Source organism: Apus apus, chromosome 17 (assembly GCF_020740795.1).
Source record: "Apus apus isolate bApuApu2 chromosome 17, bApuApu2.pri.cur, whole genome shotgun sequence".
Lineage (NCBI taxonomy): Eukaryota > Metazoa > Chordata > Aves > Apodiformes > Apodidae > Apus > Apus apus.
Window position 1 is genome coordinate 2,951,961 of NC_067298.1, and position 20,692 is coordinate 2,972,652.

At 45.8% G+C, this 20,692-nt stretch overlaps 1 protein-coding gene across 1 annotated transcript in view; it reads right to left on the reverse strand.

Moving 5' to 3' along the window:
* Positions 1-20,692, reverse strand: part of DNAH9 (dynein axonemal heavy chain 9) — a 160,501-nt gene that overhangs the window by 22,888 nt on the left and 116,921 nt on the right. The window contains exons 60-62 of the mRNA XM_051635224.1: positions 11,561-11,754; positions 7,307-7,455; positions 3,531-3,658 (exon numbers count right to left, since the gene is read on the reverse strand). Coding sequence (XP_051491184.1) covers positions 3,531-3,658; positions 7,307-7,455; positions 11,561-11,754 — 471 coding nt within the window. The remainder of the gene's footprint in view (positions 1-3,530; positions 3,659-7,306; positions 7,456-11,560; positions 11,755-20,692) is intronic.

Consider the following 20,692-nt stretch of genomic DNA (forward strand, 5'->3'; position numbering starts at 1 on the left):
TCTGATGAGAAGCTGGTGAGACTCAGGGGAAACAAATTCAGCTGGTCTCAGCAGCTCTTGATGAGACTGAGATGGCTTTCAGGGGAGAGAAGACAGCAGGGTATTGCTTCTTCTGAAGAGGTGCATTGAAACCATTTCTGCAATGGCAACTGCTAGCTTGGATCTCTCTCTGGCCTGTTTCTTTTGATCTAATACAATATCAGGCATCACATGGATTCACTTGTATTTATTTAGAATCTGGCACAATTTAAGCCTTAGGAAAGCATTTGAATTTGTCCTCATCTTTTGTCCAACCAATTCAGTGCTTCATCCTTTGCTTGAACCCCACAGTCCAGGGTTGAGATGTGGACTTCAGTCCAAATCCAGCCATTAGTGGAATGGGAAACTGCTGGGATTTGCCAGGCCAGGCAGCAAACAAGCTTCAACTACAGAAAATCTGGACTGACCTGAACTCCCCAGAGTTTTAAAGAAAATGTTGGAGTCTATCTTGTCAAATTCCACTTCATAAGCTGTAATGGTAGGTTGAGATGAACTGGTGAAATGCACAGTAAAGGCAAACTGCCTAATTATTCTGAAGAAATGAAGGAAAAGAAACTTCATTTTCAAGAAGACTCCATGACATTTGTGTTTTAACCCAAAATACGTGCTGAGACAGAGATTTTCAGAGCAGCTGAACAACAAAACTGGGTCTGCAGCAGTTACAAAGATATTGAAAGCCCAACAGAAACTTAATTCCAACCCAGATCAATATTTGGTTTACTTGCCAGCCTCAACTGGACTTGCAATTGGAAAAACTTGGGAATGGTGGTTGTGACATGGGGCAGGAAGGAATACAGCTGTCTGAAATACCACTCATCAGAGTATTTGTGCAAAAATCTCCAAAAAGGAGAACTGGAAGCATGTATCTAGGAAGGAAAAGATAGTGTGGCTGGGAGGAAAATGAGTCTCTTCTTTACTGAAGCAGAGGTTTCCTGCCAACTGCCTGTGTGTGCCTTGAATGGACAATATATCTCCTACAGGACAATATATCTCTTTTGCTTATAGCTAGGACTGGTTGTGAAGTGCACAGAAAAAGGTTCCATTGTATCTGCAATGTGATAGGAAGGGCTCTGCTTGGGTCTGAATCCTGCAGAGTTCTGCTCTAGGAGCTCTGCTGTTCAATTTAGTACAGGAACCTGACTCAGTGAGGCAACAAACTATGAACATGGAAAGATGCTCAAGAATTAAATGAACTTGATCACAAAGAAAGGGAAGTGACATTTTGGCTAATGGATGAAGATTACAATTAAATGGGGAATATCTAATGCCTGAACTTTTCCCTGCATCAGTTTGTTCAGACATGTAAACAGATTTCACTGTTTCTCTGCTATTAGGGCTGATGAACATAATTTGGTGATTGTGATGGTCACTGTCTTAGCAAAAAGCTTTCAAGGAGGCCCAGAGGGGGAAACTGAGCAGACCCAGCTCATGGTAGCTCATTGCTTAGTGCTCCCTGATGAGCAAAGCTCTTTCCTCCCTGCACACAAGGTGGAAAGATCATCATCATAGGAGGCTTCCACTCCATGTCAGCTGCAGAGGGCAGAGCCCTGCTGGACCCTCAGACCTCCTTGCTCTGGTATCTGGCTGGTTCCTACCTCCAAAGCTAAAGACTTCTCCATCAGCAACAAACTGGCAATTAGCATCAGCTCCACTTTGCAAGTGGATACTGCCCCTTCAAGTGAAGGGAAGGCTGTGGAGAGGAAGGTGGTGTCTGTGAAACTGTGTGTGCAACATCAAGCTCCTACAAACCTGTTTCCCCACCATTCTCTGCTAGCACTGAAGCAACAGACATGGCAGCTGACACTGCTAACAGCTCCTTCACAAGATCTAACCAGCACTGTAGGAAAGAACCTTTCACTTTGCATCACTGAATGGAACAGGTCCCAAAAAAGCTGTGTGTTTCTTCTTCACCATCTCAAAGGCAGATGCCAGTCCCACAGACATCTGCATTAAAAGCTCTTGAAAAGCTCAACATTGTGCACCTTTGAGGGAGCTTGCAAAATAAAAACAAACAACCAAAACAACAAAAATTGAGATCAAAATATCAATGGAATTTCACTTAAATCCATCATCAGGCCTACAGGCTCAGATCAGGGGGCAGAGCTTTGGCTTCATCTAATTAGATCCAAACAATTCAGTGGTTGTAAACATTTACAAAATCCACACCAAGGAAATCAGAGGGGTTCCCAAGACCTGCCAGGAGAGCTGGCACCACTGACTTTGCATACGAGCAAACCCAAGCACTCCCCAAAGAAGTGGCTCCAGAGAGCCCTTGACAAAGAGCTCCCTTCGTGCTCTGAAAGGAGATGAAACATTTTGCCAAGTTGTGAGAAGAGCCTCAAACCACTGCCTGGTTTGGGATGCACAAAGGAATTGGCAGCACTGCAGAGTCTCTGCTGTTCCTGCAATGCTGTGCATGTTCTTTGCTCATTTAAATACTTGGTAAGTTTTGAGAGTAAGAGAAGTAGTCTATCAGCTCTTAAGGATGAATCTCTTTATTCAGGAAGTAAATAAAAGCACGGAAGGTGTAGCACAACCTTCCCTCAGAGGACTCCCTACAGCTACACACCCTACAGAAGCCTCAAAGAGCACGAAAACCAAAATGATAATGATCAATAAAAGGATAAAAGCAATAGATAGCAGCAAGTTGGGTGGGAGTGTTGATCTGCCCGAGGGTAGGAGGCTCTGCAGAGGATCTGGACAGGCTGGATGGATGGGCTGAGGTCAATTGTATGAGGTTCAACAAGGCCAAGTCTGGGTCCTGCACTTGGGTCACAACAACCCCAGGCAACGTTCCAGGCTTGGGGAAGAGGGGCTGGAAAGTGCCCAGAGGAAAAGGACCTGGGGGTGTTGATTGACAGTGGCTGAATATGAGCCAGGGTGTGCTCAGGTGGCCAAGGAGGCCACCAGCATCCTGGCTTGTACCAGCACTGGTGTGGCCAGCAGGAGCAGGGCACGGATCATCCCCCTGTGCTGGCACTGGGGAGGGGGCACCTGGAATCCTGGGGTCAGGTCTGGGCCCCTCAGGACAAGAAGGACATGGAGGGGCTGGAGCTTGTCCAGAGAAGGGCAATGAGGAAAGGACAAGAGGAAACAACCTCCAAGTTGTGCCAGGGGAGGTTTAGATTGGATATTAGGAACAATTTCTTTCCCAAAAGTGTTGTCAGGCCCTGGCCCAGGCAGCCCAGGGCAGTGGTGGAGTCACCATCCCTGGAGGAGTTTAAAAACTCTCTAGATGTGGTGCTGAGGGACACGGGGTAGTGGTGGCCTTGGCAGTGTGCTAGGTTAACACTTGGACTTCATGATTTTAAATGCCCTTTCCAACCAAAACTATTCTATGATTCTAAGAAACAGTTAGAAGGTGGCTGCTTTGGACACACAGATGACATCTTGTCCCACCTCCCACCAGACAAGGACAGACTGCCCTTGCTGAGGTGATCAGCATCAGGTCACCTGGGAGAACAGCAGGACTGCTCCCACAGACACCATACCTGAAGGATGACCCAGTGACCCTCCTTGGCAGCCAGATCTAGAGCACGTTCAGCAACCACCTCTTGACCTTGTCCAAGGGAAATATTGTGGAAATTCCTGTTGTTGAATGTGTAACCAAGTTTCTTTCCTGAAGGAACAAAAGAGGGACGTTCAGCACTTAACCTGGAGCAGCAGGCAGCACAGCTGAGCTCGCCCAGCAGCAGAGAGGCAGAGACAATCTTATCAAAATCCCTCACAGAAGAGCTATCACACTTCTCATAACAGTTATCTTGTCTCTCACACACTCCCTGCCAAAGCACTGAAACAGCAGTGGCCTCTTCCAAACTACTTTTAATTACAGAGCAGCAGCAACACAAAGGTACGTTATTACAAAGTGCCTCTTGTTTAAGGAACATTATTCCCCTGCAACCTAGTGTAGAAACACAGCTTACAGTGAGAGCAAATTAAAACTATTTCCTGCTGATTAAATAGGCTTTGAACAAGACATTGTTTGGTGGGGAAATGCACCTGGTGATGCATGTGAGAACCAGCAGCAAGGTCAGGAACTCGTTCAGCTTGGAGAAGGCAACTGCAATAAAACCTGTGAGCTTCTCATGGCCTTCACCAAGATCTCTCAGGTCTCTGGGATCCAGAGACCAGTCAGCCCTCTGGATTTCTCTTGCATCACCATGGGCTTTGGCAGGTATGTAGTTGCCTCTGGGTGCACCCCAACGTGTGTGGGAGGGCCGTGGGCAGTGGGCTGCAGCAGAGCCCATGGGAAGGGGGCTCCAGAAGCCCTGCAGACCATCTCCTGCAGTCTCTTCTACATCTCTCCCTGCATGGTGCAAGGTGGGGCCCCAAAACCTATGCTATTTACTATCCCACTTTGGAAGAAGGATGACAGCTACTTAGTGTTTCTTCATTCAATCTGTGATACTCCTTCAGACTCCCCTGATTTCTCTGGAGCACCCCAGTGCCTCAGATCCTTTAAGTGCTCACGGCTAGAGATCTCCTGCTCAGTTTTCTGAATCTGTCTGTCACCTGAAGACAGAGGACACCAGTTGCTCCTCATCTCACAGGAGAAGTAAGTGCCTGGAGCAAGCTCTCTCTGCTATGTGCTCCTCAGATAATGAGCACCAATTTGTGCTGCTGGAGGGAAGCAGCTCAACACCCACGCTCGCTCCACGCATCATATAGTAGGATGTCCCCACGTGCTGATCCTTTGGGATTGCCTACACTTATCCCTGCATGCAGATTTGCCTTCATGCAGACACTGTACCCTTAATTTCTGCTAAAAGCAGGCAAGTTTCACAGTAAAACAAGGAAAAAAATTGTCTCAGAAGAGGCAGAATTGAGCTCTTGGTCCAGGACTGAAACAGATGGCCATAAGTAAAACAAACATCCAGAGTCTTCCCAGTGCTGGAGCTCTGCTCAGCCTTGCTGCAGCAACTCCCCAGCATACAGCTCACCCCACATCTAAGAGTTCCCAGTTTTCTTTCTCAACATCTCTGGTTGCTGCCAACTTTCAGAGCTGCTAACCTCCTCTTCTGCCCTCAGACCCACCCTCTCCAGCAGGGATGGGGAAAATATGCAGAGAGCAGGGCTCTACCCGAGACCAGGTGATTAATACAATTAATATCAGTTGTTATTTCCACATGACAGATAGGAACAGGGCTGCAGTGGGACACTCAGTGAGTCTGTGCTGGCTGCCACCCCACAGACACCACCAGCCCTCCTCCTTCCTTGCTGGCCTGGAGAGGGAGGTTGCAGGTTGTCCCGGGGAGCACAGAAGCTTTCTGAGCCCTACAGTGGTTCCTGCAGGGTCTTACCCATGTGGCCAAGGAAAGGTCCCATGAGTGGACAGCATCTGGAAGAAGCTCTCTTCTAGTCACAAGAATTCTCTAGCCAGATTTGCACTTTCAAAAAACCTAATGGAGGGCAGAGAAAATACTGACTAATGAACCCAACCCAGAGCCCAGCAAGGCAGGCTCTAAGGCCAGTGCTGCACTGAAGCAATGGTTTCATGGCATTGCTTTTTCCTTTTTTCACTTTGACTTGCTGGAACTTTTCTGGCTGACTAACCCCAGGTGCTCAGCTAGACTCATCTTTACAATTCAATTAAACCCTTCGTGGTTGGATGTTAGTGCTTCATTTCCCATACAAGAAGAGAACACAGTGAGAGGCTGTGTGAGACACTGGCATGACTCCAAAGGGAAGCCAAGCAGATGACAGGACCTTCCTCAGGGGAGTCCCCTTCCATTCACACTAATGAGACCTGGTAGCAGGGCAGAAAGAGCAGGAAACACAACGTGAAGTGCAGGAACTCCCCATGAGTGAGAACGGCCACAAGGCTCAGGCTCTGCTGGGCTTTAACTTCTCTGAAAGCTGCTTCTGGGAATGTGGGTAAAGACTGACTCAACCATTAAGTCAGGATGACCCAGAAGGTGCATCACAGTGAGGAAAAGAAACCCAGAGGTCAGTGTTCTTCCACTGCTTGCCTGGATGATGGCTTAGTTCAGTGTTACTGGTTTCTCTGCTGGGGCTGCCAGCCCTGCTGAGGTTTGGCCTGGAGACCTGCCTGCTGAAAACTACACAGAAGCTCTACTCTGGTAGTTTGGTATGTAATACATAGTTTAAATATGCTCCACTCCATACTGCCAGGTCTGTTGGGCTTGATCAGTCTGTGATTCTGTGATATGTGGGATGCATTGCTGGAGGAGGAGAAAAGACATCTGATCAGCAGAATGGCAACCTGGAGCAGCCCTACAGCTGTACCCAAAGGCAACTGAGCCCTCAGCAGAGTGATGGAGCCCCTCCACTGTAACAGTCTCAAATCACAGAATCCCAGACTGGTTTGGGTTGGAAGGGACCTTAAAGATCACCTAGTTCAACCCCCTGCACGGGCAGGGACACCTCCCACCAGCCCAGGCTGCTCCAAGCCCCATCCAACCTGCCCTTCAACACTGCCAGGGATGGGGCAGCCACAGCTTCCCTGGGCAACCTGGGCCAGGCTCTCACCACCCTCACAGCAAAGAATTTCCTCCTAACATCTCATCTCAATCTCCCCCCTTTCAGCCTGAAACCATTCCCCTGTGTCTTAGCACTAAAGAAGTGACCACAATGACCTCCATTCAGCTGTCAGAAGTGACTCCATTTCCAGACTTAGTGTAACTTCCAGATTCAGGCTGAAAATGGCAACTCTTCCACAGTGGAGCTGGGAGCCAGAGCAAATTCTGCACACTGGCAGCTTTGGATCCCAGGCACTGACTACAGAGTTGGAGACAAGGGAAATCTCTGCCTTCTCAAACGAGACACCCTGGAGAAGCCCCTTTGGCTCTGAAGCCAGCACGATATTGGAGCATCCACATCAAAATCAACTCAGGAAGGACAGGATGAAAACTTGGAAACTCTGCTACCAACCAGCAGACTGCAACAGGGAGCTGTGGCTTATTTTTAGCTATCTGACAGCATATTAGACATCTCTGATGCAAATTATGGGTTGTGTACAAGACCAGTTCAGAAATCCTTGCAGTGTGAAGCACACTGGGAATCCAGGCAATGCAGGAAAAAAGAAGACAAGTTTAATTTAAACTTTAGATGAAAATCCAAAAAACTTTAAGAAAAGAAAGCAGACAAACCCCTTCAAACCAAGAATATCCTCTCACAATTATCTATTTTTAACAGATTATTCCATTATCTACAAAGAGATGGGGGGGGAGGGGGGGAAACACCAATGAAACCAGAACAATATCCTGCCAAGATAATTATGCAGGAGATAAAGACATGATTTATTTACCTTGTTTCTCCACATCCTTCAGTGGGTCAACTCCTGGGGACAGGATAAAAAACATTGGGGCTGCAGGTCCTGATTCCTCAAAGGTTGTTGCAAAATCCAGGGATCTCCCTACCACATATTTACTGCCAAGCTTTTCTTCTACAAAATCTCTGCCAGAAAGAAACAAAAGTTTAACCAGTCTACTACTGTTCAGAAAAGACAGATTCCCCTGCAAATAACTGATTAATTAGCTTTGATTTTCCTGATTCAAACGAATTAGGAACTATATGAATAATCATTAAGAAGGGGCATGAAATCATCCTAGAGAGGATCTGCAGGCTGGGCTTCTGGATTTATCACTCAGTAGCATGTCTGGCATTTTTAGGGGTAAAATGACACATGGCACATCAGTATCTGACATAGGAAAAGGAAGTGAGAAGGGAGAACAGAACCTACCAGCCCAGTGCTGTGTTCAGAAGTTCAATACAAGGCTTGTTTCTGATAGAAGTATCTCAGGAGAGAGGAAAGAGTTAAGTCAATGTATAGAAAACTGCTGAGGAGTTTGTAATCCATCCAGGCTTTGAGAGGGAACAGCATTCCTTTGGATTCATCACCAAAAGGCACAAAAAGTCCAGATGATTTACAAAACTACTTTGTTCTGGGAAGATCAAAGGGAAGAGTGCTAAGAATATCTTAGTGCATGTAGCTTAGCCTCTGCAGGAGAGTCACAAGGAAAAATACAGCTGAGGGAAAAGGAAAAAATCCAGCTCCCCATCAGCTGCCTGAACTGAACACAGTGTATGGAGAATGTCCAGGCTGGATTTCCTCAGGGTGAGCTTGGTTTGACATTGATTCCAAGGTAGGAATGTTCTATTCCAACCCCAGGAATGAGCAGTTACTCTTCTGATGCACAACTCAGGCCTTTTGAAAACCTCAGGACCACAGGGAAGAAAAATATCAGCCTGTTTGCAGCTGGTGGATGATAGCAGAAGACCAGCCAAATTCCTTCTAAGAGAGGGGAGAGTCTCCTTCAAGGACTAGTGAAAGGCAGTTGAAATAGAAATGCCTAAAGGGATTTCAAGAGAAAAAGCTTCCATTTTGGTACCTCTTTCAAGTAGAGTTTTCTGTTCTGGGTCAAGATTTGCTGAAGAGCTGCTGGAAAGCTTCAGCCACAACGTTAGAAAAAGTCCCTCAGATATAAGGTCACAACCTTCTTGTTTACATCAGGTCTCAGCTCTTTGAAATAATGCCTTGGAGATGGAGAAACACAACTAATGTGACTGGGAGCCTTTGTCATGGATCACACATGCAGGAGAGGAAGGCCTGCCCTGAGAGACAGGGCTGGAAGAGTGAAAACCCTTAGTGCTTTTCAAACAAGGTAGGGGTGGTTGACAGTAGAAGCAGTAGAACTGGAGAAGTGGTGCCAGAATGAGAAGCAAAAGTAGTGTGCAAGGCAAACGACTGGCTCACAGCTTTTCTAGGTGATATGAAGCCACAGCTGCCTAAGAGCCTTTATCTGAACAGTCCACATAAGTCTCATAACCGTGGCTGGAGGTGCTACCAGAGTCCTGAGTCCTTCAGAGTCATTAGTCCTCCTGCATTGTTTCAAGGTCTATCCCTCAAGGCAGAAGTACTTGGAAGCTTTTGGAAGGGCCTCACCATGACCAAGTTATACCTTGCTAGTAACTGCTGGACTGATCTGACCTCATCGTGGATGTGGAAACATGGGACCACAAGGGGTTGTAAGAAGCTCCTTCCTCATGTTCTTCAATAAGACAGAAGGATGGAAGAGGTAGTAGCACAGGAAATGCCCTCTGGAGGAAATGATGGTTCTTGGTGTTGGAGAACAGAACCCCCACCTAAGATCTTAGGAATGAGTCAGGGTAAAGAGAGGTTTCTCCTGATGGCTCCTTAGGCTGAGGGAATAAACCAGCCTGTGCAAATAACCCCAAGGATCTGCTATGAAGAGTGGCAGAAAAATCTAACTTCCAAGACAGGGAAATGCAAGAAACCCATAGAGGGGTGGATCATTTATATACCAAAGAGCTTCCTAGACCACCTTCATGGAGCTGCCACATAGGCCATGGGACATAAAGGGTCTTGCACCATTCTGAAAAGCAGCTGGAAATGAGGTAGGGATATTCTAGAGCATCTAGGACATCTTGCACCTAAACCTGAGTTTTAGCAAGTTACTCCTTGACTCCTAAAATGCACTTGTCAAGACGCTGAGGGAGACAGGAAGGTCAGGCCTGGTAGGGGTGTCCATTGATCATCAGTACAGTATTTAAGGTCAGCAGATTGACCAGATACACAGCAGGAAGTCATCTGCAAGTTGGGAACTGCCCAACAACTTGTGGGACCCAGCGACACTGCAGGAATCCAAAGCCTGATGAATTTAACCCTCGCATGATCTTGAAACGCTCCTGCCTAAAGCAGAGCTGTGGAGGCTGAAGTCCTCAGGGTTAGAGTGGGCCACTCCCCAGTGCTCTGCAGGACCCCCTGGTTTTTGAAGGGTCACAACCACAACACAGCTCTGACAGTGCTTAGGAAAATGAGACATTAGCCTTCTGCGTGGTGGCTGTCAGGAATGCTGATGGTATTGAGCTTAAGCTCAATCCAAAGATGGCTTGTCCTTCCTACACTGGAGAACTTCACTGACTGGCATGACAAGACAGATGAACAGACTCGTGTGTTTTCCAGAAAGGTGCATCTCTCAGGAATTTCTTCACTAAGGCAATGGTAGCTGTCTTAGCCAGATGGTGGCTGAAGAAAGGTTTGGGAAGTATGATACTAGCAAGAAGGAACCAGGAAGCCAAACACATTTTGACTGTCATTATTACCATGAATAATTACACATTGGCTTTTGAAGTATAAGATTTAACTGACCAAAAGCTCTTTGGAAGCCTTTTGGGCCTAGTGTCTGACTATCCTGTATTTCAAGAAAAAATTGTGTCACAAACATCTACAAAGGAAGTCTTGGGGCAGGAGCTGTGAACTGTTACTCTTTGCACTCGTTTACATTCTAACCTACTTCTAGATAAGGAACAAAACAAAAAAACCTCAACTTTTCAATATTCTTGTGCCAAAGAAAAAGCCCTAAAAACATCCAACCAAGCTTTTGAACTTGGATTCTGTCACCTTTTCATAAAATATGAAGGGTGTTTAAGTTTTCTAATCTAATGATTTTTGTGCTATGTGAGCACAGCCATTTTGATGGAAAGAAATTAATTAAACTTGCTTAAGTGAAATATGCTTTCAAAAGCTCAGAAAACAGCTCCTTTTACTCCAACTAAACAGCAGTAAAATCAGTCTTTTCAGATGAGAGAACTCACGGAGAATCCGCAGTAAGAAAGGAAAAAGGAGATGGTTTAGAATGGTATGATCATGATTAATGATGGCATTTAATTTCATAAAAACATAATAACAATGATCCTAAGGAGGCTTCACTCAGTCTTTGCTGCACTTCCCTGTGAGTTTTAAAGCACAAACTGAAATCTAGTTCATACACTAAGCAATACAACCCGCTACATGCACCCATAGACACACACGTGCCAGATGGTGGAGCAATATAAACTATTGGAGAGGCAGTAGCATGAGAGACATTGCAGAAATGTCAAATCGTAGACTACTAGAGCAGAGCAGGAAAAAACAGATCCTAATGGGGAGAAAGACCTTTTGTTTCTCCTGCAACAAGCACACTGCTCTGCAAACTTTCGTGAAGCTCAGACTTGCCTAGTTACCTTCACTACATAATTTACCACTACAGCTTTCAGAACTAGCATCACATGAATTTTGTATTTTAGAGGAAAAAAAAAAAAAGAAAAAAGAAAGGAAAAACCTCTGTAAGACTTTCCTTCTTCACTTTACCCTTGTGCCTAAGGAACAGCCATAAAAGACCTAGTAACTAAAATCGACCTTAAAGAACTTTAGAAGCTGTTCTGATCATGAGAAGGCTTTGGCAGATGCATAACATCTGTATGAGGATGCTCCTTTCTGGCTTGGCATGTCTGCTCCTCACCCAGTGCTAGTTCTACTCCATCACTACTGGTGATACTGAGGTTAGATCTCCCTACACCAGAAATGTCAGTAAAACGGAACGTGGCGACTGTTGCGCCGAGTGCAGAGATGACTCGTTCCGCATTTTCCTCCTTTCCAGGAAACCATTTTGCAGAACTCACTTTCTACAATCAAGAAATCTAAACCTATTCCTGAATGACTCCTGTTCCCTAGAAAAGACAGGCCCAGAGCTGGGAGGCAGGCAGGAAGGGTCCCCACCTGACAGCGTAGGTCATGCGGTCCGGTCGCAGGGCTCTCATGATGCACAGGCGCTGCAGAGCTGACTTGTTCTTCCATTCCTGAGGGAGCTTCTCCTTTTCAGGACACTCGGATTCAACAAACTTCTTCCACCGTTTGGCAGAGCCCTCAATATCCCGATCCAGGTTTCTGAATTCTTCCATGGCTGAGAGAGCCTGGAAAAATTTCAAGGAAGGGCTTCAGAAGGACAAACCAACGCGCCTCTCAACTGTTTTTCTAACACCATTGATTGCTCAAGTTTTGCTCCACCAGAAGCATCATAGCTGGAGCCTGGGAACCACCACCAGAAACCCACCAATATCAGACTTTCTCCATTCTCCTTTCATCACCTCTGTTCTCAGCATGTTGTCCCAGGAACAGGAATGAAGATGGTCCACTTGCAAGGCCACAGGAAAATATGACTGAGGACAGTTTCATGCTTGTGGAAGGACTTCTATGACTCTATGACATATCTCAAGGCTGCCTGCAGAACGTCAGCTCTAAAGTCATGCTGCACCTAACACAGGCTGCCCTGATGCTCTCACCCAGATTCCTGCAACACCCATTGCCACACAGGGCATCCAGGCTTTCACCCCTGCAGCACAGTAGCTGAGTCATGGCAGTTTGGAAGCGACTATACAAGAAAGGATGTAAGAATTTGCCATCATAGAATCACAGAATCCCAGACTGTTTTGGATTGGAAGGGACCTTAAAGATCATCATTCAAGCCCCCTGCATAGGCAGGGACACCTCCCACTAGAGCAGGTTCCCTGGGCAACCTGGGCCAGTGTCTCACCATCCTCACGCTAAAGAATTTCTTCCTCGTGTCTCACCTAAATCTCCCCTCTTCTAGTTTCAATCCATCCCCCCTTGTCCTCTCCCTCCCTGCCCTTGTCCCAAGTCCCTCCCCAGCTTTCCTGGAGCCCCTCCAGGCACTGGAAGGTGCTCTAAGGTCTCCCTGGAGCCTTCTCTTCTCCAGGCTGAACACCCCAACTCTCCCAGCCTGGCTCCAGAGCAGAGCTGCTCTGACTCCTCCACCCATAAAGCAGTTCTCCATAAGCCAAAGCAAGAAGAAATCTGCTCTCCTGTTTTGAAATCAGAACTGAAAAATCTCAGGTGACAAATACTTGGTGCTGTCAGTTATCCCAGCAAGGCCTGATTTGGATGGGAACTGGAAATGTTGAGCCCAAGTCTGACAGGAGAGCACACTGCTGGTATTCCTGGGAGCTGCCAGTCTGCAAAAAGACTCCTTACTGCTTCCACAGACACAGGGAGAACTGTGCAGCAAAAATCACAACAATTGACAGAAAAATGTGCTTTTGTATCCAGGGAGCTCAGTATCCAAAGCTAAGCAGAGACTCACACATGCCACGCTCACCAAAACTGTTTTTTAAGGCATTTCACAATTGGAATATGAATTCTCTTAATCTTTATATACATGGAGTTATTTTTCTCTCCCTGCTGCCCCGTGCATACTCTTCTCTCTCTGCACACTGTGAAACTACAACACTGAGACTTCACAAATCTCAAGACACCGAGAGAGCCACACACACACACCTCTCAAGAAACAGCCTGAGCCACAGATCTCCAGCAACACAGTGCAGGATGTCAATGGGTGAGGTGCTTTCTTTGTACAAGCTGTGCTGCTGTAAAAATCAAGTCATTCAGATTCCTACTTGCCAAACGCACAGGAAGATGAACTTTCAGGGCTACAAGTCTGTGGCAGAAACAGGTAGCTGAAGGATGCTGGGAAGAACAGCTGAGCATGGCAGTAAATAAATGATAATCACAATGAGAAAGCAGCTAGAAAGTGGCAACTATAAATGTTATGCAGAGAAGTAAAGAATCCAAATGATCTCTCATAGAAGTGACAGCAAAACGTATTGCACAGCTTGTAAGGTTCTTCTGGGTTTCAAGTGAAATTCTCGCTGAAACAAACATCTTCAGAGTGTTTTGCATAATTTGAAGCTGTGAGCAGTTGAACATGAAGTGGAAAAGACAAGTGGAGTACAAAAGACAGTGAACGAGCTATTTTCTGTAGAAACAGGAGGCCACGCTGGGAGCGAAGCAGAAGCTTTTGATGGGCAGAGGTGTTCAGCACCATTAATGCTCCAGCTCACATTCCAACCAGCTCCCCTGTGGAAAGCAACTGAGAAAACTCGGGGAGAAATGCTGGTGTCACACCTTGTTCACATCAACTGAGAAAATAAACCAAAGCCAAAGGGCTCTGAAAGTCATTCAAATGCCCTGACACAAGTGCTGAGAGATTGCTTTGGATATGATGCTGCTACCAATGGAGCAGAAGACACTGGAGGCCACTCTGCTCTAAAGAAACCAGGAGGCAGGAAGAGCCATGCAGGAAAGCCATGCTTTCCCTCTGGAAAGGCTTCCCCAGGAGAGGCAAGAGCAGTGTAAAACTTTGCTCTTTCTAATAGACTGAACACTGAGGGGGCTCCTCAGGATAAATGAGTTGATGGTTTTAGCAGTGGGGATGCCTGTAGGTGACAGGGAGAAAGAGGATGTAAAGCTGTTGCCAGCCAAGACATTCATTGAATATGTATTCCCAGCATCTGACCTCTAAACTGAAGCTCTCCCAGCCCCCTGGATGCCCTATGGTGGAGCTGCACTATCCTCCTGGCAAAGAAGATTTAATCTTTTTAATACGCTCAAGCTGAACCTCTGGGATTTGTCACAGCTGATCCTTATGAATTTCATTGCCAGTAACAAGGAGAATTTGGCTCTGTCATCTCATACCTGGACAAATCCTTCCACCTTTCCTCATAGGTCATGTGCTCTAGGGGCCAGAGTTAGAGCTACAGGTGGAGAAGTCCTTACAGACATCACTATAAGTGCTCTCCCAAAGTCCCAGTCCCACCAGTATCTCCACAAAAGGCAGAGATAAGAGCAGAGTCCTTGCAATGCCACTTGGCAGCTGCAACAGGGCCTGATTCCACTGGTGCTGAGCAGCTCCATGCCAAGTTCCATGCCAAGCTCCCAGGGATCCTGAGGATTTCACAGAGGGGAGTGTGAACAAAGTGGGGATTCAACAGATGTTCCCAAGTGTGGTTTAGCCCTGGCATGGAGAAGTGTCAGCAACAGAAGCATTTTATTCCAACTCAGTATCATATCCATCTTTCCGTGGAAAACTAGAAACCAGGGCACAGAACGTGAGAACTTGAACTTCACAGGAATGATGCCACATGTTCTCATCACCAAAAACCTTGCAGCAAAAAATACATTTGATACATTTCTTACAGCTGGACACAAGACAATGGCACATGTTGAATTCAGTGGATTCATCAGGGCCAGTGCTTATATAAAACATTTCAACACTGTTGACTTCTGAAGTGACTCACTTAAAATACCACTTCAGAACTTTGTCTGCTGCTGCTGCTGCTTTGAGAAGCTTCTTGCTGATGTTAACCAGGGAGACTCTGAAAAAATTGCTTTCTTCTTACTAAATGACAGACATGTAATCAGAGATGATAGTCTCTCTCTCCCTGAACAACATGTTGCAGAACCAAGAAAGCGTTAATTGCGAGTATAAATTCTGAATCATATAAATTAACACTAAAATTTTCATTAGCCAACAATTTTAATTGCATTTATTAGGAGTGATGGTATTAATAAGAGATGCTGCTATTTAAAAGCCTGTGCAGTGAAAGCTATCTCAACCAGCAATCTCTCTGTGCATATTAATTGCTTTTCCATACCTCTGGTGTGAAATTTTCCAAGAAACTTAGACCAACAACAACATGTCACTGTTTCCAAGCAGCAGGAGTAAAAGCAGGAGTGGTGCATTGGGAGAGCAGATGGATACCACACAGCAACCTGTGCAGAGTGGCTATTTCTGTCGACATAAGGAAGATTCCATTTGTCAATTAGAGTTGTCATGGGAATTGAGAGAGACAAAAAACATTGATCAAAATACGATGAGAAGGGCTGGAGGGCTCCAGTTCCTCTCTTTGCAACCCACACTGTAATCATCTCTGATGGCTGGAAACAGGAGGGTCTCGAGTTTATATCTCAAAATGAGACTCTGCCAGCAAAACTCTCTGCACCATGTCAAAGGGAGGATCATTGTTGCCTCAGAGAGAATGATTTTTCATTCACTGAATCACAGACAACTTGCTTTATCACTTGGCTTTTCTCTGACAGTTTCTTGTCTAACTCAGAACCAGCTTTGCACTGGAGCTGGTATGTCAGCAGATCTGTGAATTTAACACATTCAGAAATGCAAAATATTCCCTTTCCCTCCACAGCTGTAGGAAACACAATCCGGATCAGCCACTGGTTTTGAGAAAGAAATCCTAGTTGCCACTGCTGGTGTCATTACAGGGTGTCCCTAGTGCTTGGCCCTCCAGGGGGTCACCAAGGGGCAGGAGGGGAAAGGGGATCTCTGCAAAGAGACAATGGCTCAAGGGACAGGGGAGATGTCCCAGGTCGAGAGGAACAACCAGATGATCCACTCAGCTTCTCCTCACTGCTTGCTGCCTCCAGAGGATGGGCTGAGTCTTAGTGAAAAGATCAATTTCAGAGGTCTTGGTGTCATTGCCACCACATGCAATTTATCTCCTAACACACAAAAATAAAGCTTTTGTAAAATTATTAGAGAAAACACTTGCTCTTCTCACCAAAGGTTGTTATTCTAAGGACTCCATCTGGGCAAAACTGGCCCCAAATGTAGGCATTGCTTCAGAAGCTTTTATAAAATCTAAATAAAAAAAGGTATTAACTCCATGTTTTCTTCCCCTGGGCTCGAAAGGAAATTCTTCTTTTTCAGAAAGATTGTTCTGTATTTTAAACTATTTCCACAATTTAAAATAGCCTGCCCTGGAGCCACCTGACTCGACAACAGCTCTGGGGCAAGGGGGGTCAAAACAGCTCCTCATTTTCCATGCTCTGCACTGACATAAAGAGTGTGGAAATAACACAGTACAAGTAAAACCAGTGCTGCCAGAGTGAGCTCCTAACACCTAGTGATCAAGTTGCCCAGCAGCCATGAGGCTGGTTTCTAAAAAGACATAAGAAAACCAGAATTAAAAAGTGAGCTGTTTTTTTAAGAACTATCCCTCCTTCTCGAGTCTTCAGGTTATACCTGATTCATACTTTCAGTCTTAGCTCCTTATACATGTTGCTTTCTAAGAGAACTCCCTACTTTAAAAAAAAAAATTGGTCCATAAAGAGCCCATCACCAAATGTCTCTATGAAAATCCCATGACTTGACAACACTGGAAAGAAACTATATTTAATACTCTCACAGTTTTAATCATCTGTGAGACTATGAAATCCTAATGACTACTCACAATTTCACTTGCAAAACTGAGGTGTTTTTTATTACATTCTACAGCTTTTAAGCAGAGCAGGCTCCACAAAGAAAAAGCTGACAGTGCTCAGCAGTTGTGCAACCACCCTGGAGATGCTGCTTCTGGAAAAACAATGTCCCTTGCAGCTGCTGCAGGGCTGGTCCCCAGTGCTGTTCCACACCAGGGGCAAGAGTGGCTTCTGGCCAGCCCAGCCCACAGGCTAATGACAGCTGAAGGGGAATCATTTCACAGGATCCCAACATGGTAGGGCTTGGAAGGCACCTCTGGAGATCATCTAGTCCCACCCTCTGCTAAAGCAGGTTCACCTAGAGCAGGTGGCACAGGGTCATGTCCAGGTGGGTTTGAATGTCTCCAGAGAGGGAGACTCCACAGCCTCTCTGGGCAGCCTGTCCCAGGGCTCTGTCACCCTCAAAGTCAAGAAGGTTTCCTCATTTTCAGATGCAACTTCCTGTGTTTCAGTTTGTGCCCACTGCTGCTTGTCCTGTCACTGAACAGAGCTGGGCCAGATCCTCTTGACACAGCCCTGCAGATACTGAGAAGCACTGATGAGATCCCCTCTCAGTCTTTTCTTCCCCAGGCTGAACAGACCCAGGTCTGTGATAAGAGAGATGCTCCAGCCCCCTCATCATCCTCATAGCCCTCCACTGGACTCTCTCCAGTAGCTCCTTGTCTTTCTGGTCACGGGGAGCCCAGGATTGGACACAGTTCTCCAGATGGGGCCTCACTAGGACAGAGTAGAGAGGGAGGAGAACCTTTCAGATAACATTTTCACAAGTCAGGTGAGGTGTGCAGCAAACCAAGCAATGTTTCTGTGACACACTGGGAACAGCTCTCTGAGACTTGAGTGCTGGTGAGGACCAGTGAATGTCCTTAAGGAACTCCTAGCTGAGAGCAGAGAAATGCACACCCAAGTGTCAGAATCCATTTTTCCTATCAAAGATGCACTAAGAAGGCTGTAGATCTGAGGAGCTGACTTAATGGAAGATATTTAATTAAGACTATGATTTTCTGGCAGAGGAAGAATTCGGAATGTAGATGGAAAACTGTGAGCTGCAAGCCTTTCATATCTGACCAGCCTGATCAAAGGACCTTGCTTATGAGCAAAAAAGCACAAAACAGGCAGCAGATTGTGTCACAATGAATCTTTGACAAGAATGAAAAATCTCAGTCTTGAAAAAGTACAAAAAGTGAAAGTTGGAAGAGAGATTTCTGTTCTTTTGTCTAAAAACACCCCAGCAAACAATGACACGGTTTTCTTAAACATAAAATATATTACTTGGTATTTTATCTCAGCAGCCACACAGGCAATCTTATCATCTGCATTCTGCAGAATTATAAATATGGAGCTAATATACTACTTTGTCTACTGCTGCTCTCCTCCTTGAAAGCTGAATTCAGTAGTTAGAGCTCATTATTCAACATCACATCTATTAAACAATGCCCTTTCAGCAGTGTTTTCATATCTACATAACGAAAATTCTTCCTCTTCAGAAAAAGATGAGGGAAATGATTGGGATGAAGAAGTAATCTGAGTTGGCCAGGTGTGTTCTTGCTGTATATTAAGCAGCTTCACTTATCCTAGGGGACACATCTGCATTCAGCAGCAAAGAGGCACTGCAGAAAATATTCCAGAGCAAAGCAGACTTGGGAAACGTGGAGAGGAGACCCACAGGTGTCTGCACCCAACCTGGGCACAGCAGTCAACCAGGGACTGCAGCTCTGCAGGAGGCACAAGGCCATGAGGCAACATGGACATGCTCCCCAGGAAGGGCACAGCATGGAGGGAGCTGGAGCATGGGAGAATTTCACAGCAGAGATCAGTGGAGCCACTGAGGAATCTATTCACCCAACCTTCAGCTAGTCTTACTGGCCCAAGAACCACCCTCAGCTTCTAAAAAGGGCTGGTTTTGGCCAAGGGAAAAATGAAAATGAAGACCATAAGGACATGCCCACAAGGACATGACCAATGGCTTCATTAGAAGTGGTGAAGCTCAAGAAGAGCCCAGCTGGACTCTGGGTACATCCATAGGATCTGCCCTAGGCAAATACAGGCTGCTCTGCTGAACCCCTAAGAGACACAGGCATGATCTTTGGGCACTCAACAGAAGGTGCTTGTGTGAGGCTTTGCCCAAGCTAATCAGTCCTACTGGTGGGGCTCAGGACTAAAACCATGCTCATGCACCTATAAAGCTGCTTCAAAGTAAGGTTGTCTCAGCCTATGGAGAGAAGTTTCTCCCTATCTCAGCCCCCATTGTACCTGTACAGTCAGGAGAACACACTTTTTTCTGGCCTGCTCATCTGCTTCTGAATCTATGAACATGAAGATGCCCAGGCACGAGCTCACCATGAGCCACACAGCTCTGAATTAATAAATGGGAGAAAAACCCTACAGAGGACAATCCCTACAAATGATTCTATGTGAAGTTCAATCACACAACAAGAGTACCAAAAAAGGTCACTTGCATGTGGCTGTGTGGGGCCTGACTTCTTGTGCAGTTCAAGAAGCAGCAGCAGCACTGAAACTTTGTGGTCTAAGGTGTTTTCTTGGTAAAGCAACACACAGCCAAGTCAGGAGAAATGCACAACCCTGCATGCACACGAAAAACTTTTGCAGAAGTACTAGCAGAAAGAAAAACTTTGAAGCTAAGTGCTGGGAACACAGAGGGTGAGGAAAAGTATAACCTGCTGTAATAAAGGAAATTGAAAAAAGAAAAAAAGCCAGAAAACCTCATAAAGAGGAAAAGAATCCTTTTGACTTCTCCAGAGATCACTGTGAAGTACCTGCAAAAGGCAGGCCTTGAACTGAAACCACCAGCTCTGTTGAACAGCAGAGCCAGGGACTCAGCAGAGGAAGTGCTTTCATTAATGACACCATTTTTTGCCCCTTCCTGCTCATAACGAGCCCTTCAATCACCCAGAGGCAGGGTTGGCACTGAGGACAATGACTGGGTCCTTTGCTAACACGTCCCCCTGCTCCAGAGCCAAGGCCCAGCCTTGCAGGGCTTCACAGGTCCTGCTTGTTCTCCTCACAGGCTGATGAACTCAATCAAGTCAAGCTCACCAGGTTTTCTCGACCTGTACTTAATTTGAATTCTGTTCCTGTTTCAGTCTTAAAGAAGCACTAAAAAGCCTAAAACTTACTTTTTTCTTTTTTTTTTCCCCAAGTCTATCAGCAAATTATATACAAGATATAATGCTGCCCAACAAAACCTGCCCTTCTGGACAGCTCTGTGGGTTTCTTCATGCAGTGGCAAATACTGAGCTTCCCTGGCACACAAATTACAGCAAAAAGCTCTGGGAAACTCTGTACTGAGCTTAAAAAAAAGCTGGAAGACTAAATCATAAATATGTGTCAGATGCTCCAGCATCATGAGCTGAAAACAGCTGAACAACTGCAAAGGACTATTAGCTGATATATATTATTTATTAAACAACACCAATAAATAATAAGCCGAGCCACACAAGCCTATTTGCATGCCCAGAGTCCTCAACATTTAATGAGGTTTCCTTTGAAGTTAATGAGCCCAAATTGGGAGGCACAGAGTGGGCCACAAATATCAATATTGATTTCTTTCAGCACTGCTGTCTTGACCTGAAACCTCTGGCAAGGGGAGCACTTTGTGCAGGAGAACTGTCAGTGTTTCTGTGGAAAAAAGCAGCAGTTCAATTCCACTTGGAATTTGAAATATGAATCTGAAATGTACTTTGCTCAAGCTTTGTTGAAGAAACCATTTATTACAGCACTTCATTGTCCTGATGAAGGAAAAGGAGATCTTTGCCTGCTAAT